This window comes from Crocodylus siamensis, chromosome 13 (assembly GCF_052110815.1).
Source record: "Crocodylus siamensis isolate JL-2025a chromosome 13, ASM5211081v1, whole genome shotgun sequence".
Classification (NCBI taxonomy): Eukaryota; Metazoa; Chordata; order Crocodylia; family Crocodylidae; genus Crocodylus; species Crocodylus siamensis.
Window position 1 is genome coordinate 16,701,026 of NC_143407.1, and position 17,830 is coordinate 16,718,855.

The 17,830-nt window shown below is 42.3% G+C and overlaps 1 protein-coding gene across 2 annotated transcripts in view; it reads right to left on the reverse strand.

Moving 5' to 3' along the window:
- Nucleotides 1-2,093: 2,093 nt before the first annotated feature.
- Nucleotides 2,094-17,830, reverse strand: part of HSF5 (heat shock transcription factor 5) — a 31,918-nt gene continuing 16,181 nt past the window's right edge. The window contains exons 5-7 of one of the 2 annotated variants that reach the window (XM_090025822.1): nt 15,240-15,266; nt 11,050-11,227; nt 2,094-2,161 (exon numbers count right to left, since the gene is read on the reverse strand). In XM_090025822.1, coding sequence (XP_089881948.1) covers nt 2,094-2,161; nt 11,050-11,227; nt 15,240-15,266 — 273 coding nt within the window. The remainder of the gene's footprint in view (nt 2,162-11,049; nt 11,228-15,239; nt 15,267-17,830) is intronic. The other variant, XM_090025823.1, reaches the window with a different exon arrangement.

Consider the following 17,830-nt stretch of genomic DNA (forward strand, 5'->3'; position numbering starts at 1 on the left):
ATATAATATATATGGTATTATATGTAAAGCTAATGCTAAAATTTTGTAATTAATCTTTGAAGCAAAAGAATCTTAAACCATACAAAGGCTGCCTGACTCATATCTCAGAAAGAGCTTTGTGTTCTTTCATGAAAGACAGGACTGAAGAAGTGAAGATAAGAAGCTTTGTTGTATTTCAGTTATTGAATAAGAGTGAGGTCCAGTCTGTCAATGCTAAATTTCAATTATCATTGCACTCTACCTTCACTGTCAGGAAAACTAGACTGGACATGATTCTCCTCAAAGCCTATCACTATTTTCTTAATAGCAGAAGCTTCAACAGAGTAATACGGCTAATGGTTTTTCCCACTGCACCCTCTATATCAGTCCCCAGTCCTGTCAACTAAGGACCACCAAAACCAGACTTGGATTATAGTGTTCCTGCTGTAGCACTAGGCATCTTTTCCCTTTAACTATTTGACTGTCCTTGTTTTTTCCCTATTGTTTCCATACATTCTCATTTAACAACAGGGCCTGGGAATAGGCACCTGACTCAAATATTAAAGCAGCTGACCTCTGAAAATGTAATGGGTGCATCTACATGTTCATTAATGCACCATAAATATAGCGAATTAATTTTAGTACCTGTAATAACAGGTACTAACTTAATGCGCTGTATTTAACACTATTGTGCATCATGCTGGTGCATGCTTTTTTGTGACATTGATGAGCAGTAGACTAATTCTACTATGCATTAGCATGGTTTTTGTCTGCTGTGCTAATGCACATAAAATTAGTCTACTGCACATTTAGTGTCTCACGTAGATGCACCCACTGAGTACATAATAAATTATTTAAAATGGAAGCTTTGTGAAAGTTTAGTATGGTAATGAAACTGCTAATGTACCGAGACACACAAGCACTCAAGTTTTTAGCTGTTTTATCTGAAGCCTTGGTAGGTGTTTCAAGATTTGGGTGTGGTTCATCCTACCACCCAAACTTCATCTGGGACACATGAAGCACAGCTATAAGCAACAACAACATTTAGAAAAGTGCATCTCAGGTTGTGATAAATAAAAGGTCTAATAACTTATCTTTTCTCCTGTACAGTTTTCACAATTAGACAGAACTGACTAGGCATGTGAATAGGCACAAGGCAATTAAAGTTGCATTTTCTTATTGCTGCTTTATTCATATATATTCTAAGGAAACATAAATATTGCACATGCATCCTTTATTCTTTGGCCAATACTTTAACACTAATACAGATAAATAGGTGTTAAAAAACCTTAGCTCTACTGTCAGTATAAATAGGATTACATTAAACAAGTTTAAAATGCCCAGAAAAGACCTATTTAAAATGAGCCAATATATTAAAAGAACAGCTTACTTACCATTACAGCTATCACTAAAATCAAAAGGAAATAATTAAGACAAAAGAATGCTCCATTATTGTAAAAGATCCAGCGGCTATAGTGGCTGAAGGATGCTCACCAGTGAGACATGCTTGTCATTGAAACAGAGCATGAGATTAGGAAGAGGATTTCCTAGTGAATCACTGAGAAAATTAGGTCATCTGTCTTACAGCTGCTCTCCTAGAATCCCTGAGCCATTCAGACCTGGAATCTTGTGACCTCCCAGTGCTTTTGTTTTTTATACAATTCCCTTTAAAGCACGCAATGTGATTCCCAGAGATGAGGAGAACACCAAACTAGGTCTGTTCTGATTAGCTTCCAGCAATGAAAAATGCAGCAATTCCAAATAAGAGAACTAGAAAAAAACTTACTCCCCAGTACAAATGTTTTACAGAGGCTTCCTGTTTATACAGAGCCAAAATTTCCATGGAGCCTGAGCAGCTAAATAATTACTTTATTCTGAACACTTTGGCCGCTAGATGTTTTACAGTGTGTCAAGGTAAAAAACATAACTAAAGTGATGTAAACAATGGAATAACTAATTCCCCATAAATTCACAATGAGAGTAAAGGAAAAGATTCTTTTAACACAGTTGAAGAGAATCAAAGTGCAGTATGTGCTAAGCACTACCACTGGAGACTGAAACAGAGAACCCAGCTGGCAGCTGAGGTACATTTTCACATACTTGTCACCCACTTCTTACTCTCTTAATTCTTCCTTTGAAAAGTGCTCCTGCTTGCAAGCTACATCTACCAGCAGATGGAGATCTAGGAAGAAGAGGATGTATTTATTTAATATAGCTCCCCCTTTTCACTTGCTTCTTACCTACCTCCATTCATAGCAATGGTTTCAAGTCTTTTCTGTTTTTTGGTTGCTGATGTGAAATGCAGCCAAGCATACTATTTCAGGAGTTTGATGGCCACTGCTCAGAAATACTGATTATTCAAATTTAGCATCTTTTCAGACATAAAAACATTACCTTAAATGCAAAAGATGAAGATTTTTGTGGGTGATATTTTTACTGTACCAACTCTGCACGGTTGGGAAAGATTTAGACAAGCTTCCAGATATGGGTCACCCCTTCTTCAGGTTCTTAGACCTAAAGGGTGCCTTATACCCAAAAGCTTGTCTAAATCTCTCCTAACCATGTAGTAGGTCCACTAAAAAAATATCACCCACAAAAATCCTTCCTTTTCATATATTCCCTGGAGCATTATGGCTACAGCATCAGTCTTAAAACTGCCATAGCATTTTCATAGGCGACTGGTTGGGGGGGGGCGGGGGGCACATGGGTGGGCATGCCACTTGTCACCCCCCCCGCCACCTTCTGCAGGTGGTCGCCACTTGCCACCCTGCTGCCAACGCCCACAAACTGTACCCCCCCAGTCTCAGGAGGCACCAGTATCTTTAAATGCTATTTCTCTCTCACACATCAATCTGCACTGAGGTAAAGCAATACTTCACAACTGACTGGAATGCAGCAGAACTTATTAACAGAATTTAGTCCTTTAAAAAATGTGCTCCCTGGTCTCCTCCTACAATCCAGCCCTCATACAAACAGTGGGCAATGGGATAGCAGAATGTGCATTATTCAAAAGCAGCAATTAAGTGTCCTGAAATGAAACTAATTTTGGAAAAATGGACCAATGCTCCTCTCTGGAACATGTGGTTCCAGAGTACAGACACTCGGTCTTCATCTTCAGGGCTAGATTAAACGAAACAGATGCCTAGCACCCCAGCTCCTGAAGTCATTTGATTACATCAGAAATTCATACCTGTAATTTCTAGACTGGGGAGAAAATCTTACAGATGTGTCCCAAGTATAATGTTAGTGAAGTCTGTAAGCAACCTGAAATGATCCCTAAAAATATGAACTATCCCCATGTAGCTCAATGTGGTAACCACTCTGAAGTCATTGCTCTGGAAAGTTTCTCAACACTGCCTCAGCAAATGCCTCTGTAGAGCATAGAGTGAACTGCTGATCATGTATCCCAGTTACTGGCACAAACACTGGGGACCATTCTGCTCACTTAGAAGCAGTGCAGACAGAGTATTCGGAAACAAGTTTTTTTTCTCCAGTTGCTAATAAGGGAAGTGGAATCCCTTTGTTATCTGCGAGGGACAAAAGGAAACAACAACTATTTACCAGACAGCAGGGATGTCAAACGTCAGGCCTGCAGGCTAGATCCGGCCTGTGGGATCATATGATCTGGTCTGTGGGTTGCTGGACTGACCCAACATGCCAATTCTGGCCCTGTGTGCCACATGTGGTATATGGGCTAGATCCGGCTACGTGCACCTTGCACGTAGCACAGGGGTCAGTCTGGAGGACACAGTGCATGTAGTGCCCTGCTGGACCAGATCTGAGAGCTAGTTCCAGGGCTGGTCCAAATCAAGTGGTGCTGGAACCAGCACAAAGGACAGGCTGCCACATGCAGAGTGCATCCCAAATCAACTCTCTGTGCTGCATGCCCAGGAGGTCAATCCCAGCTTGGCCCTCAAACCAACCCAGCAACCCTCACCTGGGGGCTGGATGAGTTTGACACCTCTGCCATACAGTAACTCACTGGATCTTTAAGTTTGATGTCCACATGGATCCACTCTAAATCTGTGCAAATCACATATATGTTAGGTCAGATTTATTTTTAACAGAAGTTTCCATTACGGCCATGCTTGCAGTTCTCATACCTCTCAGTTTATCACAGATGACAAAGGACAAAACAGCTACAAGCATCATTAAGTTCCTTCATCAAACAGAATCTCAAAGATTCAAGGCCACTTCAGGCAATCATATGGGACAGAACTTAAGGGTGACCTTATCCTGATGACAAGCAGTGAATGAAGGACCCTGCAATAATGTCCTATATTTTGCTGCTACTTCTTGCTGTGGTAATAGCCACTACAAATGCCATCTTTATGAACAGATGTTTATGGCTGCCAATACACATGATCAGAGGTGTTGGGGGGGGGGGAGGGGGAGGTGTTTTAATTAGAGCAGTTCCCAGGCATCTGCTCTAATTAAAACACCACAGCATCATGTGTATTAAGCCCTGCACATTTAAAAATGGCCATGGGACATTGATGAGGTTTATTTAAAGCACCCCACAGCCATTTTTAAACACATGGGAGCTTAATACATGTGACACTGAAGTGATGCTGAAGCATTCTAATTAGAACACAGAACAGACTCGATTAATCTGCTTGATTAATCAAGCATTCTAATTAGAATTCCAATGAGCATGTGTATAGACAACTACAGCTTTATGGATGGATTGTACAAAATATGGAAAAAGCTCATAAGGAAATTTGACTTTGCAGAGAGTATGAAAACAACATGGCCATGAACCCACTGGCTGACATGCAGGGATGATCATCAGATGGAACTAACCCCCCCAGTCTCCTCAGGGAACAGATAGGAGAGCTATATGTTGCAAAGTTGCCTATACTAGGTGATTCTTAACCTTTTTAGACCCAAGGCATCCCTCAGAAAGCGCTGGTTCTTAGCTTTCACTCATTTCTTGACTATGGAAAAAATAATAAAGCAATTCTTTTGTTGCACAGAACTCAGAAAGACCGCAACAACTCAGAATTTTTTGACACTATGGATTCCTATTTAAACTTCCTGGGTTTATCTTATGAATCATGTCTACCCATCATGGTATCCTGGTTAAGAATCACTGCTGTAGAGAATCTCTTCTACTTTTTCACATAAGTCAGTCTAGCAGAGGTCTTTCTACTTTGCAGAAGAACAGCTCAGTATTTTCTCTTTTGAGAGGTTCTCTAGCCAGCATCCTATCTGCCAGGTGAAATGAGGCCAGGTTGGGATGTGACATTTGGCCTTTGCTCTAGGAAACTCTATTGAGAAAAGACAGATATGTAACCAAGAGATTTACCAGTTCTAAGTACCAAAACTACCTGGCCCAAGGCTCATGCTACAATGTGACCCATCAACTGGGGCACATAAGCAATGGTATTTGGGAATGTACAAAGGGCTAGAGGATGAAGTTTATTACAGTCTGAAAACACTACAATGGTAGGTAATCTGGAGCCTAACAACACTCCCATTAATTCTATAGACTGAGTCAAGATGACTGGTCTCAGTTGATCCTTAGGCCCAGGGTAACAAAGAGATGGGAGTCTGAATTGAGTCAATGACTTGCTATGAAGATATTTTCCCTAACTTCATCCAAAGTCACTTAAAGTACAGCAATTGGGACAATCATACCCAATGTATCACAGGGTAGGTAGCTAAAAACCCACCACCACTTTTGCAAATGTTAGCTTTAGCATCTACCCTTAAGTTACTTGTGAACACCTGTGAGGAAACCTGTATTGTAACCTTACAAGTTTAGAAGGCCTATCCAAGATGAAGCCATGTGTGTGAGGGAGTGAGTGTGGCGCTTTCATTCTGCAATGGGTTTCCAAGTTGCTTAAATTATTGTAAAAAACTCATGTTAGAGACGGTAACGTTCCAGATTTTCTCTTCCTTCAAGAATGAATATTTGGACATTTTGAGAATGAACACTCCAGTCATATGCAGTGAGTGAAACGGACACAATTTTGCCATATAAGACAAGTCTTTTAAACAGCTCTAGATACAGCAGTGGTGCTCAACCTTTTTGGCTGCTCAGTAAGGTGGGCAGTGCCTGGTCTGTCCACAGGCCAGAGCTGACTACTGGTCACAAACTGACACCCAGGGCAGTCATGCTAGGACCCCAACCTGGCTCTCTTGAGGGAAAGGGACTGGATGCAGCCCCAGCCTGGTCTCATGATAGGGGAGGGAGGGGTGTGGTTGGCCCTGAACCAGCCACAGGGGAAGAGGTTGTGGCCTGGCCCTGATCCAATGTGGGGGTTGTTCCATTCCAATCTGGCTGTGTGGGAGGAAGGGGACGTGGCCTGGCCCCGACCCACCACACAGGGCTTGGGGTCTGGGTATTCAGCAGCAGGGAAGGGTGGCTGTATTAATCGCCACCACTCCCCCACTGCCACATTATCTGACCTGTGGGGAGCCCAATGGGCTGGATACCCTGGCTGCATTTGGCTTGTGGGCTGGAGGTTCAGCACCCCTGCTTCAGAGTAGCTTGGGTTATAAACCTAACACTTGGCAGAGACAATAAATTAGACGTGTACTTTTCAGTGGTTGATGCATTTCATTTTGGATGATTTAAGTCACTAATTAAAATAGGTACTTCCCACAAGTGCTGATTTTCCTGTATATACAATACAGGTTTTTAAGATAATCTTACAGTCCTATCAGTAACTGGTCATGCATAAGTTGCTTCCAATTTTAAAAAAAATGTCATTTAATACAAAGCATGACACATCCTGGCTGATTCTAAATAAGCATAAATACACATTCATGAGTAATGATGCATGAATATGCATGCATGTGCAATGAGGCAGTGGGTCATGGGCACCTTGCCTCCTACAATATACAAGACAGAAAATACAGCTTAACCAAAATATGGTCCAGATATTGAAGACCTCTTCCTCATGCAGTACGTATTCCTGCCTTGCCCATTGTGTAACATTCAACCCGCAAGCTATATGTGGCAGAAGTCAGGCAGAGCAGATCAATTATGACCATGTAGTTAACAGACTTCTGTACTGAATGCAAAAAGACAGTTAAGGTTGTATGAGTAACATCGGGCATTGCCTGAATCTCAAGTTTTATAAAAATGTACTGTAAATAACAAAATAGAACCAACCCCAGAATGTCCCTTTTTTAAGAAGCCAAAAACACAATAAAAATATAAATGAATACATCTTGTGGAGATATCTGCTATGTATCAAAAAACCGATGCTTCTTGTAGCTAGTATATGCTATGTAACTATGGTCAATTACTATTAGCCTCAAAAAAACAGAAAATATCACTATATAACCTTAGTGTCACTCTATATGTGACATTACAACTCAGTCTTTAATTACATGGTCATATGAAAATAAAACATAACTATTTTAGGGCAGTATTTGTTAAACTTACAAAAGACTTATATGTAGTGCCAATAATGGCAGAGAACTGTACACAATAATAAAAGGGGAAGTCCGTTTCATTCCTTTGTTCCTGCTGTGTTCTGCTAGGGTTTTAGTGATTTTTTTAAAAATATTTCTTTCAAAAGATATTACTTCTTTTTTGGTACTGTGTATAAGAACCTAGGAGAATATCAATATACTAATAGATTACAAATGATGAAGAAGCTTGTCAAAACAGGTTGGTCCACAATTTGTCCTAAAGATAGACTTTGGAATCACCTGATCTCCCCTGAAAATCTGTTCCACAGCTGGAGGCTCTCTTATTAAGAATGTTTTGTGCTCAGTTCTCATATGTTTCATTCTGGGCTTTTTAATCTGTACTAACCAATAGGAATACAGAAAATGTGGTCTTTGAGATAAACTGGAGGCTCAATCAATAAATTGCTTTGAAAATTAAGACCAAAGGCTTAAATTGGCATCAGAAACTGTGTGGGAGCCACTGAAGGCACTTGAGTACAAACCTACTGTGCTTGTAAAAGCCTAAGTTAAGTACGGGTAAGGCACTCAAGCAGCTGCCTTCTACACCAGCTATGGCCTGTGTATCTTCATCTTCAGCTTCAGTTACTTTAATCTGTGCTAGCTGGCAGAAATACCCAAGTCATCTGCCAGGTAAGGATACCCAAAGTACAGTGTGCTCTTGGCATAGTTCTTTCATAATCTCTAACTCATGGGCTGTGGGGGAAAATCTTGCTCTTGGAATTCAAGTAATTTAGCTGAGGACAGCAAAAGCTGCAAATGGTTCTCCCTAAGAAAAAAATCAAGGCTGATCTGAAGGAGAAAAGACTACCTAAATGGAAATTTTTAAATATTTTTAACTGCTGACTACTTCCTGTCAGGAAATCACAGAGAATGACTTCCCAGTGCAGGTAAGTAGATCTGAGATTGTAGAAATTCCTTAATGGCTGGTATGCTGTTTATTCACATTCAGATACAACACATATGCTTTCCAGCTATAGAAACTATAAAAACTCATGTTATGTTTGGTACATTATTTTTCCAGGGTTTGAATAAATATATATGTTCCACTATTCTAACTGGCAGTGTTATTTTAAAATAATTTTAAACCAATTTTTAACCAATGTTAAACCAATACCAGATGTTTTTGTAGACACTTGCAATTGGTTTAAAATCAGTGGTTATATCAGTATAAGTCAGGTTTATACATCTACATTTGCGTGCATATCAGATAAATGCATAATTCACTGAACTGTACAAAACAATACCTATCCCAACTTTTTGCCTATTGCTTACATTATTAACAAACTTTAGTTATTGTCCAATGCATAAATTGGTTAAATGCATAGGTTTGCTGGGTTACATAAGCATTCTTTAGTCCCACTGCTACTTTACAACTGGTCTCTGTTTAACTACTTAATTGACAAAACTGTTTAGGTCCTGTCTGTTTCAAGACTACTGGTTTTCCTTACAAGCTAAACAGAGAGAAGACAAGTTAAAGGGAAGAAGTATTCAAACACATTCTTACTCTGATCTAACTAGGTCAATTTAAAACAGAACAAAACAAAAGATGGATCACACGGTAGGTATCCTTTATGGTAAGGGTTGCCAAAATATGGAATGGGCTTCCAAGGGAGGTGGCATTTTCCCCTACCTTGGAGGTGTCCAAGAAGAGATTAGACAGGCATCTGGCTGGGGATACTTAACCCCAGCACTCTTTCCTGCCTGGAGCAGGGGGTCGGACCCAATGGTCTACCAGGTCCCTCTGACCCTAGAAATCTATCTATGAAATCTAAGTATTAAACTGGTGAAACTTTGGATGCACCAGGCCTAAAAGGATATACTGGTTTATATATACCAGGCCTAAAAGGATATACTGGTAACATTGATCAGACCTTGGTGACCACCCCACTTTCCCAGCAACGAGTTTCCAAACACAAATAGTAGTCCTTTCTTTCATTGAAAAAAAAATACAGGTGTTTAGCCTTACAATATTCCATATCAGATAAGCATTTTTCTGTGCATAGGGCAACTCAGGCACAGAAATTAATTTCCCAGTGTTAACAGATAGGATACGGGTGAGCTTCAAAATGAAGCCAGAATTCAGTATTGTACTATAACCAGAACCTCTTCTCTGAAAATAATCTCTATCATGAAACCCAAGAGCGGGTATCACTTTGCTGTCAAGAGGTAGGCTGACATTCCTTATTACTCAGATAAGTTTTGTTATAAAGAGTAGGGATTTTATGTATATAGCATAAACTGTCACAACATGCTAGAAACTAATCCCTCCCACCCCCACTTGTCCTTCACTACTGGCCTCGGAACCTTCCGATTAAAGTGTTGCTTCTTGACCAACATGAGATGAAGCCTCCTGCAGGAACTGCATGTTCCTAGTGACCATCCTGGCTGTTCCCCAGAACCACTCCAAAGCACACCATGAATCTTTTCTGTGCTAAAGCCTTTTACTTAAATTTAAATTTCTTTTAAGTTATTACATTTTGCAAGAAGTTTGACCACAGATGCTTTGCTGCTTATTTTTTCTAATTAATTTCAGCAACTACTTTGGCAGTTTGACAACTAAGCCCTTGTCTTGGCATTTTAGTAACCACTTCAGCCAGAGCCTGTTTTTATTACCTCAGTGCTCATCTCAACAACTGAATGCCTGTCTTGGAGCACTGGCATCTGTCTCTTCTGCTCAGCACTTTGACATCCAAGCTTTTGGACCATGAGGGCCAAGTTCAAAACTTGGCTTACTGGTATAGCATATGTCCTTCTCATACAGGAATAAGCAATACAGGGACAAGCACTTCTGCCTTGGTATGGTTGTTACTAAGGCTGTGCAAAGCTTCAGTCGATTCGGCAGAGATTCGGCCCCATTTGATGGCCAAATCTCCGAATCCGAATTGAATCAGAGGACCCTTTAATCCTTCCAAATCAATTCAGAACCCTCTGAATCAATTCAGAGAGATTTGGGGATTTGGACATAGATACAGATTTAAATGATTTTTCTACATACCGCTAGCTAGCTGGGGCTCTGAATGCTGCAGTGCTGGGGCACATGCAGCATCCCACAGAAACACAGGGGGCTCCACAGCACGCTCAGCAGCAGACTCGGAAGTGGACTAGAAGCACTTCTGGTCCACTTCCTGGTCCACTGGGGAGCATGCGGGGAACCCCTCCCAGCTTGGTGACTGGTGCCTCCTGGGTCTGGGACGGGGGCACCTGGGGTCCCCCTGCAGCTGATCACCGAGCTGGGGAAGGTATGGGGGGAGTCCCCAGTGCACTCCCTGGCAGACCCAGAAGTGGACCAGAAGTACTTCTGGTCTACTTCCAGGTTCACTGCTGAGCACGCTGGAGAACCCCCTGTGCTCCTGTAGGATGCTCCATGAGCCCTAGTACCACAGTGATCATGAGCCGTACCTGCTACCTCAAGTTACATAGAAAAGAAATTTTAAAGCTGTGCCTGTGTCCGAATCACTGTTTCGCCGAATCAGGGACGGTGATCTGAACCAACGGATCAAATCACTGTCCCTGATTTGGGCCAAATACAAATCAAATAGGGCCCATTTCACACAGCCCTAGTTGTTACTACATTGCCAGTATAATTATTTCCATTCCACTGTCTTAACTATACAGCTTCAAAACTTAGGGACTAACTCTTACCAGGGGACTTGCCCTTCTGTGAACCGCTTCTTCTTTCTCTGCATCTGGCTTGCATGGATGAAACTGCGTCTTTGGCAGATTTGCTCACTGGCCCCACCTCTGAAATAAGGAATCCTATTTGTTCTGAAGAGACAACCGTCTCTGATGTATTGGTTTGACATTTAATATTTGAATCCACCTAAAAAAAAAGTTAAATCCCACTCAATACTTCAACCACTTTAGAAGATTTAATGTAGATTACTATCTTTCCCACATGTGAGGTTTATTTGAATGGACATTCAGCTAACATAGAACACTCCATGGTCCTGGATGGCATAAAAGGAAGTTTGTCCAGTTCTATTTTGTGATTCCAAATGACAAGTTCAGATAAACTCAATTGCTTGAAGTTCCAAAATATACTAACTTAAAGTACACATCTATTTAATCTTTGCCTTGTCCCCAGAGAGCTGCCAACAGCTAAAAGAAATTATCTGCAAGCACTCCAGCTGTATTCACTGTGCTGGGCAAAGTGGGCTATATTGGATAGCAAAGGGATCAATTGAAATGCCATTTGCTTGACAGAGCTTCAGTTATTATATAATGCTGCCTGGATGGGTCATACGTCTAGGGAGTAACAGGGAAGATAAGCCTGTATGCCTGATCTCTATGTGTGTGACCTCTGCACATGGGATTAAAAGCAACATGTACCTCAAGAGATCTAGTAAGCTTCATTTCAGTAATGAACTACGTAGGTTATGTCAGCAGCAGGTCACAAACATCTTCAAACCATGGGGAGCGTAAACAGTTGGGCAGGAGGTAAATGTGAGCTTTGAGTTTAATGGTGAGTAAGTGAAGGGGCTATGATATGAGTGAAACTGTTGTAAAATTTTCCAAATGTAGCGTTTTTTATGGAGTACACTAAGAATTTGATTGTTACACCAGTTATATATATGTAGCTCCAGTTTAGTACAGCTCAAAGGGAGAGTAAGAGTAGCTATATTAGCACTCAAAAATGGCACTGTAATGTTTGACTGGTTAAATCTATACTTCTTCATTTTACAGATTTTGAATTTAACTTAACCTGAAATTCTGGAAGAGCATAGCTATCACTGAAGATCCTTAACTCTGGTAGGTAAGAATTCTGTCCATGATTTTCTTAAGGTTTTTTAAACTATATATTTTTTCTTACTGGAGTTAATCATTTGCAGATTTGTATACCACCTGGTTTTGCAAATGAGACTCCTGTGGCATAATGCGTATGATATATATATGCTTATGTATACTACAAGATACTACGCAGTTCCTAAATGCTGCTCCCCTGTCCTGTAGGGTGTTGCAGTGGAATGGTGATTAGGATCATACCGTGAAATCTCTGGATTGTACAGTTGTTAGAGCCAAAGAACACACTAACAGATTTCAGTCTCAAAATGCTGGAAATGTTATTATGTGTAGTTAAAGCAACTCTAAGCATGTGAGAGAAGACTGCTTTAGTATTTTTCCCCTACAGACTTCTACCTTCCCCCACAACATACAAGTCACTCCCCTTCAGTTTCTATCCTACCTTTTCTATCCAATCCCCTTAAGCCAGCAGCAAGTGAAAAGGTTGCTTCTTGTTGTCAGTGTCTTCAGTTGCTGCATATATATGTCATAAGCAGCAGTCTACTGAAAGATCACATGCTTCCTTGATTATAAAACCTAAGCTGTATCCTGAATGAGACCCTCTTCTCTCACTATGTTCTAAAGCCAACTAGGCTTCTTGTCCTTTCTTCTTCCTGGCCCAATTAATCAGCACCTCTTTCATGTGAGCCCCCTCTATCTGCAGTCAATTCCTCCACCACATATAGGTACCTTAACTTTGTGTTGCCTGATTTTCAGAGGTGTAAATTTAGGCCCCCAAATCCCAGTTCACATTGGGAGTAAGGAGATGAGTTCAGACCATACCAGAAGACGGCTTGCTCTCTCCAGATCCTGAACTTTCATAGAGATTCCCTACAGGTTGGAATAGGAGTTGTAGGAGGGGTAATTTGGAGAGTGACACCAATAAGCTTCCAGGAAGCTCCATGTTCTAACAGAAGTAGGCAGTCATACTGACTACAATGCACCACATGGCTGCAAAACAGCAGCACTGAATATAGTGCACTGAAATAAGGATCCATTTTCTACAATCCAAGTGGACTACCTTTTATATTGCAGTTTTGTGCATGAAACAGCAGAGAGAAGGGCTGCGATCCACTCACAATGGCATAGTCTCTCACAGATCATGACTTCCACATAAAAGTAAACAGGGACAAGGGCTGAGACAGAACCATAGTAGGCACCTGACACTCAGTGAAATAAATGTGAAAAACCTATGACTCCTTTTCTGATTCCTAGTTTGATTCCTTAGTAGGAATATAAAACAGAAAGAGCTGACTGAATCTGGCTGCATCTACACGAGATGCTGACTGTGCAGTAGCTTGTTACTATTGTGCAGTAGAATCACATAGCACAAAGCATGATGCGACACTACTGCATAATAGTAACGAGCTACTGCACAATCAGTGTCACCTAAAAGCCATTTGATGATGCTACTGTGGAATAACTTCAGTTACTATGCAGTCATTTAGTACTTGTTTAACAATAACAACTGCACAGTCAGCATCTTGTGTAGATGCAGCCTCTGTCAATCTTAAAAAACGCTGGTTTTGGAAGGACTGTGTCTTGAAACTCCTAGCTCAAATAACCCCATATTTGGATACTCCCCTCTCCCCTGAATCAAGTCTCAAAGAAATCCAAGAAAGAATAAGGATTTTACAGCAGTTAGGCAAGCTGACCTTTAAACTTGAAAAACATTCTCAGAGCCATGTGACGTGGCCATTCATCTCAGTATGATCATCTCAGCTGAGTGAGAATTTCCCATGTATTAATGCAGCGTGAAACAGCAGCTCTCAGGTACACCAGTAAACTGCTACATGAATTGCAGTAGGTCTTCCCATCTCTCTTCCCTAGTGCCAGTGCTAAATGTTCTATGATATGCCTCAAACATGGCCATTCTCACTTTCTCAGCACTGCATGACTGGCAAAATTCTTTTACCATGCCTGCTCTCCATTCCTCACACAGATGAGCAGAGCTTTCCTGGAGGCTAGCTCATACTGGGTACAGGGAGAAAGCTCAGCCCTAGCACAAGATAAATTATTAAAATATCTCTATGTGCCAAGAACAGTTTAGCACCCCACAGAATGACAAGGTTCTTTAGATCCTAGTTCAGATTTTACTCAGATTCTACTTTCCCAAAATAAAAATCCTGATTGAGACGAATTTGTAGTAAGATACTTATCCACTCTTTCTGGCCAACTTCAGATTTGAACTAATAACTGGTTCAACAGCTCCTTGAGCTGCCTAGATTATATACAAACTGACGGGGTGGAAAGTATTTTGGCTACTGCCTATGTGGAGATCCCAGTTCTATTTGAAATATAATTTTTAACATGTTTTCTCCTGAAAGGGATAGTTGGTGCCATGAACTAGACTAGGTAAGTATCAAGCAACTGAGGTAATTTTGAGCATTATAGGCACATCCAGGCGAGCATGCATGTGCAGTTTGCGGCACTGCAGACTGGTCTGTCTTGCTGCAAACCACACATGCCGGCATTCACCGCTGCTAATTTGCAGCACAGTGGGACTTTTGACTCTGGGATCCCCCAGTGTCAAAAATCCAGTGCCAGAAAAGGCACAGTGGCACGTGGCAGCAGACTGCACTGTCTGAAACTGGAGTGTGGCCAGCCAGAGCCACACTGGCTGCTGGCCAAGATCTACACATCCAGATTACTGCTGCTGGAGCCCTGGGAGGCCCCCAGGACCCCAAGTAAGGCTTCTGGGGTCAACCCAGGTGCTGGCCCCAGCCTCCCCAGCAGTGGCATATGTATGTACCACTGCTAGTTGTCCCCAGGGAACGCATGTTTCCTCTGCTGGGGATATGCCTTGTGAAAGCACTGCTTTAATCCTGTGTGCATAAAAAAACTGCAATAAAATGTATTAACCTTAAGAAAAGCTGTTGTTTTGAGGGACTGGTTTTAATGACCATAAGTTCTGAACACCAAAACTTTTTTTTAAACACCTTATTCATGGAAAGTTAGGGTTGAAAGGGACCTTAGGAGGTCATCTAATCCTATCCCCTGCTCAGAGCAGGACCATCCCCAATTAGATCATCCCAGCCAAAGCTTTGTCTAACCGGTTTTGAAAACCTCCTAGGATGGAACTTCCACCACCTCTCTGGGTAACCTGTTCCAGTGTTTTACTACCCTGCAGGTGAGAACAACCTCATGAGATTTCTTTTGGCCCAATCCTCCAATTTGTCTAGATCACTCTGAATCCTAGCCCACCCTTCAGCCTATCTTCTACTCCCTCCAGCATGGTGTCATCTGCAAACTTGCTGAGGGTTCACTCCATGCCATTTTCCAAGTCATCGATGAAGACATAGAACAAAACCAGCCCCAGGACCAACCCCTGGGGCACTCTACTTGATAATGGCTGCCAACTAGACATTGAGCCATTATTTCTCTCTGAGCCCGATGCTCCAGCCAGTTTTCTATCCACCTTACTGTCCATTCATCCAGCCTGTATTTCCTTAGCTTGTCTACAAGAATGTTGTGGGAGACCATATCAAAAGCCTTGCTAAAATCAAGGTACACCACACCCACCAGTCTTCCTGCATCCACAGAGCCAGTCATCTCAACACGAAGGCAATCAGGTTGGTCAGGCATGGCTTGTCCCTGGTGAATCCATGCTGACTGTTCCTAATCACCTCCCTCTCCTCCAGATGCTTAGAAATATATTCCCTCAGGATCTGCTCCAGATTTTTCCAGGGACTGAGGTGAGGCTGACTGGTTTGTAGTTCCATGGATCCTCCTTTTTCCCTTTCTTTAATATGGGCATTATGTTTGCCCTTTTCCAGTCATCTGGGACCTCTCCTGATCACCATGAGTTTTAAAAGATGGCCAGTGGCTCTACAATCACGTCAGCCGACTCCCTCAGCACTCTTGGGTGCACCCCATCCAGCCTCATGGTCTTGTACACGTCCAGCTTTTCTAAGCAGTCCCAAACGTGCTCTTTCACCACTGAGGGCTGTTCACCTCCTCCCCAAACTGTCCTGCCCAGTGCAGTAGTCAGGGAGCTGACCTTGCCTGTGAAGACTGAGGTGAAAAAAGCATTGAACACTGTGAAACTCTGTGTGTGTGTGTGTGTGAAACTTCAGCCTTTTCTGCATCCTGTCACAAGGTTGCCTCTCCCATTCAGTAAGGGACCCACACTTTCCCTGATCCTCCTTTTGCTAACAACATACTAGTAGAAACCCTTCTTGTTACCCTCCACATCCCTTGCTAACTGCAACTCCAATTGTGCTTTGGCCTTCCTGACTTCATCCCTGCATGCCCAAGCAATGGTCATATATTCTTTCCTAGTTATCTGTCCACATTTCCACTTCTTATAAGCTTCCTTTTTGTGATTTAGTTTACTGAAGAGTTCCCTGCTAAGCCAAGCTGGTCTTCTGCCATACTTGCTAGTCTTCCTGCACATTGGGATGGTTTGTTCCTTCACTCTTAGTAAGGCTTCTTTGAAGTGTACCAGCTCTCCTGGATTCCTCTCCCCTTCAAACTGGCTTCCCAGGGGATCCTGCCCATGAATTCCCTGAGTGAGTTGAAGTTGGCTTTTCTAAAGTCCAGGGTCCTTACTCTGCTGCTCTTCATCCCTCCTTTCCTCAGGATCCTAAGCTCTATCATCTCATGGCCACTGCTGCCCAAGCTGCCATCCACGTCTACATCCCCCACCAATTATTTCCTGTTTGTGAGCAGCAGGTCAAGAAAAGCACAACCCCTAGTTGGCCACTCCAGCACTTGCACAAAGAAGTTGTCCCCAATATTCTCCAAAAATATCCTAGATTGCCTGCACACTGCTGTATTGCCCTCCCAGCAGATGTCAGGGAGAATGAAATGCCCCATGAGAACCAGGGCCTGTGATTGGGAAACTTCTGCTGGCTGTTTGAAGAAAGCCTCATCCACCACTTCCTCCTGGTCTGGTAGTCTGTAGCAGACCCCCACCATGACAGCAGCCTTGTTGCTTTCCCATGAGACTCTCAACAGCCATATCTCCAGTTTCATTTTTCCAGTTTGGGACTTGAAGGAAATGGAAGCTCTTAACCTTGACTATACCAGAGCTCTGGTTCTGTTATAGCATACTGAACAACAGTCTGAGTGTTCATAAGGTACAATGCACTTTTGACCAAATATAAACCATAAATAAGGCTAGGATTTAGGCGCCCTAATTGTTAGCAAATTACACAACAAAGGTGTGTGTGTATAGTGGCTGACGCATCGGGCTCGAGGGCTAGGATTCAGAGTGACCTAGACAAATTGGATGATTGGGCCAAAAGAAATCTCACAAGGTTCAACAAGGACAAGTGCAAAGTTCTGCACTTAGGGTGGAACAATCCCATCCACCAGCACAGGCTGGGGGCTGACTGGTTAGGCAGCAGCTCTGTAGAAAAGAACCTGGGGATTACAGTGGACAATAAGCTGAATACGAGCCAACAGTGTGCCCTTGTTGCCAAGAAGGCTAATGGCATACTGGGCTGCTTTGGTAGGTGTGTTGCTAGCAAGTCAAGGGAAGTGATTATTCCTCTCTATTCAGCACTGGTGAGGCCACATCTGGAGTACTGTGTTCGGTTTTGGGGTCCCCACTACAGAAAGGATGTGGACAAATTGGGGAGAATCTAGCACAGGGCAATGTAAATAGTGAGGGGGCTGGGGCTTGACTTATGAGAAGAGG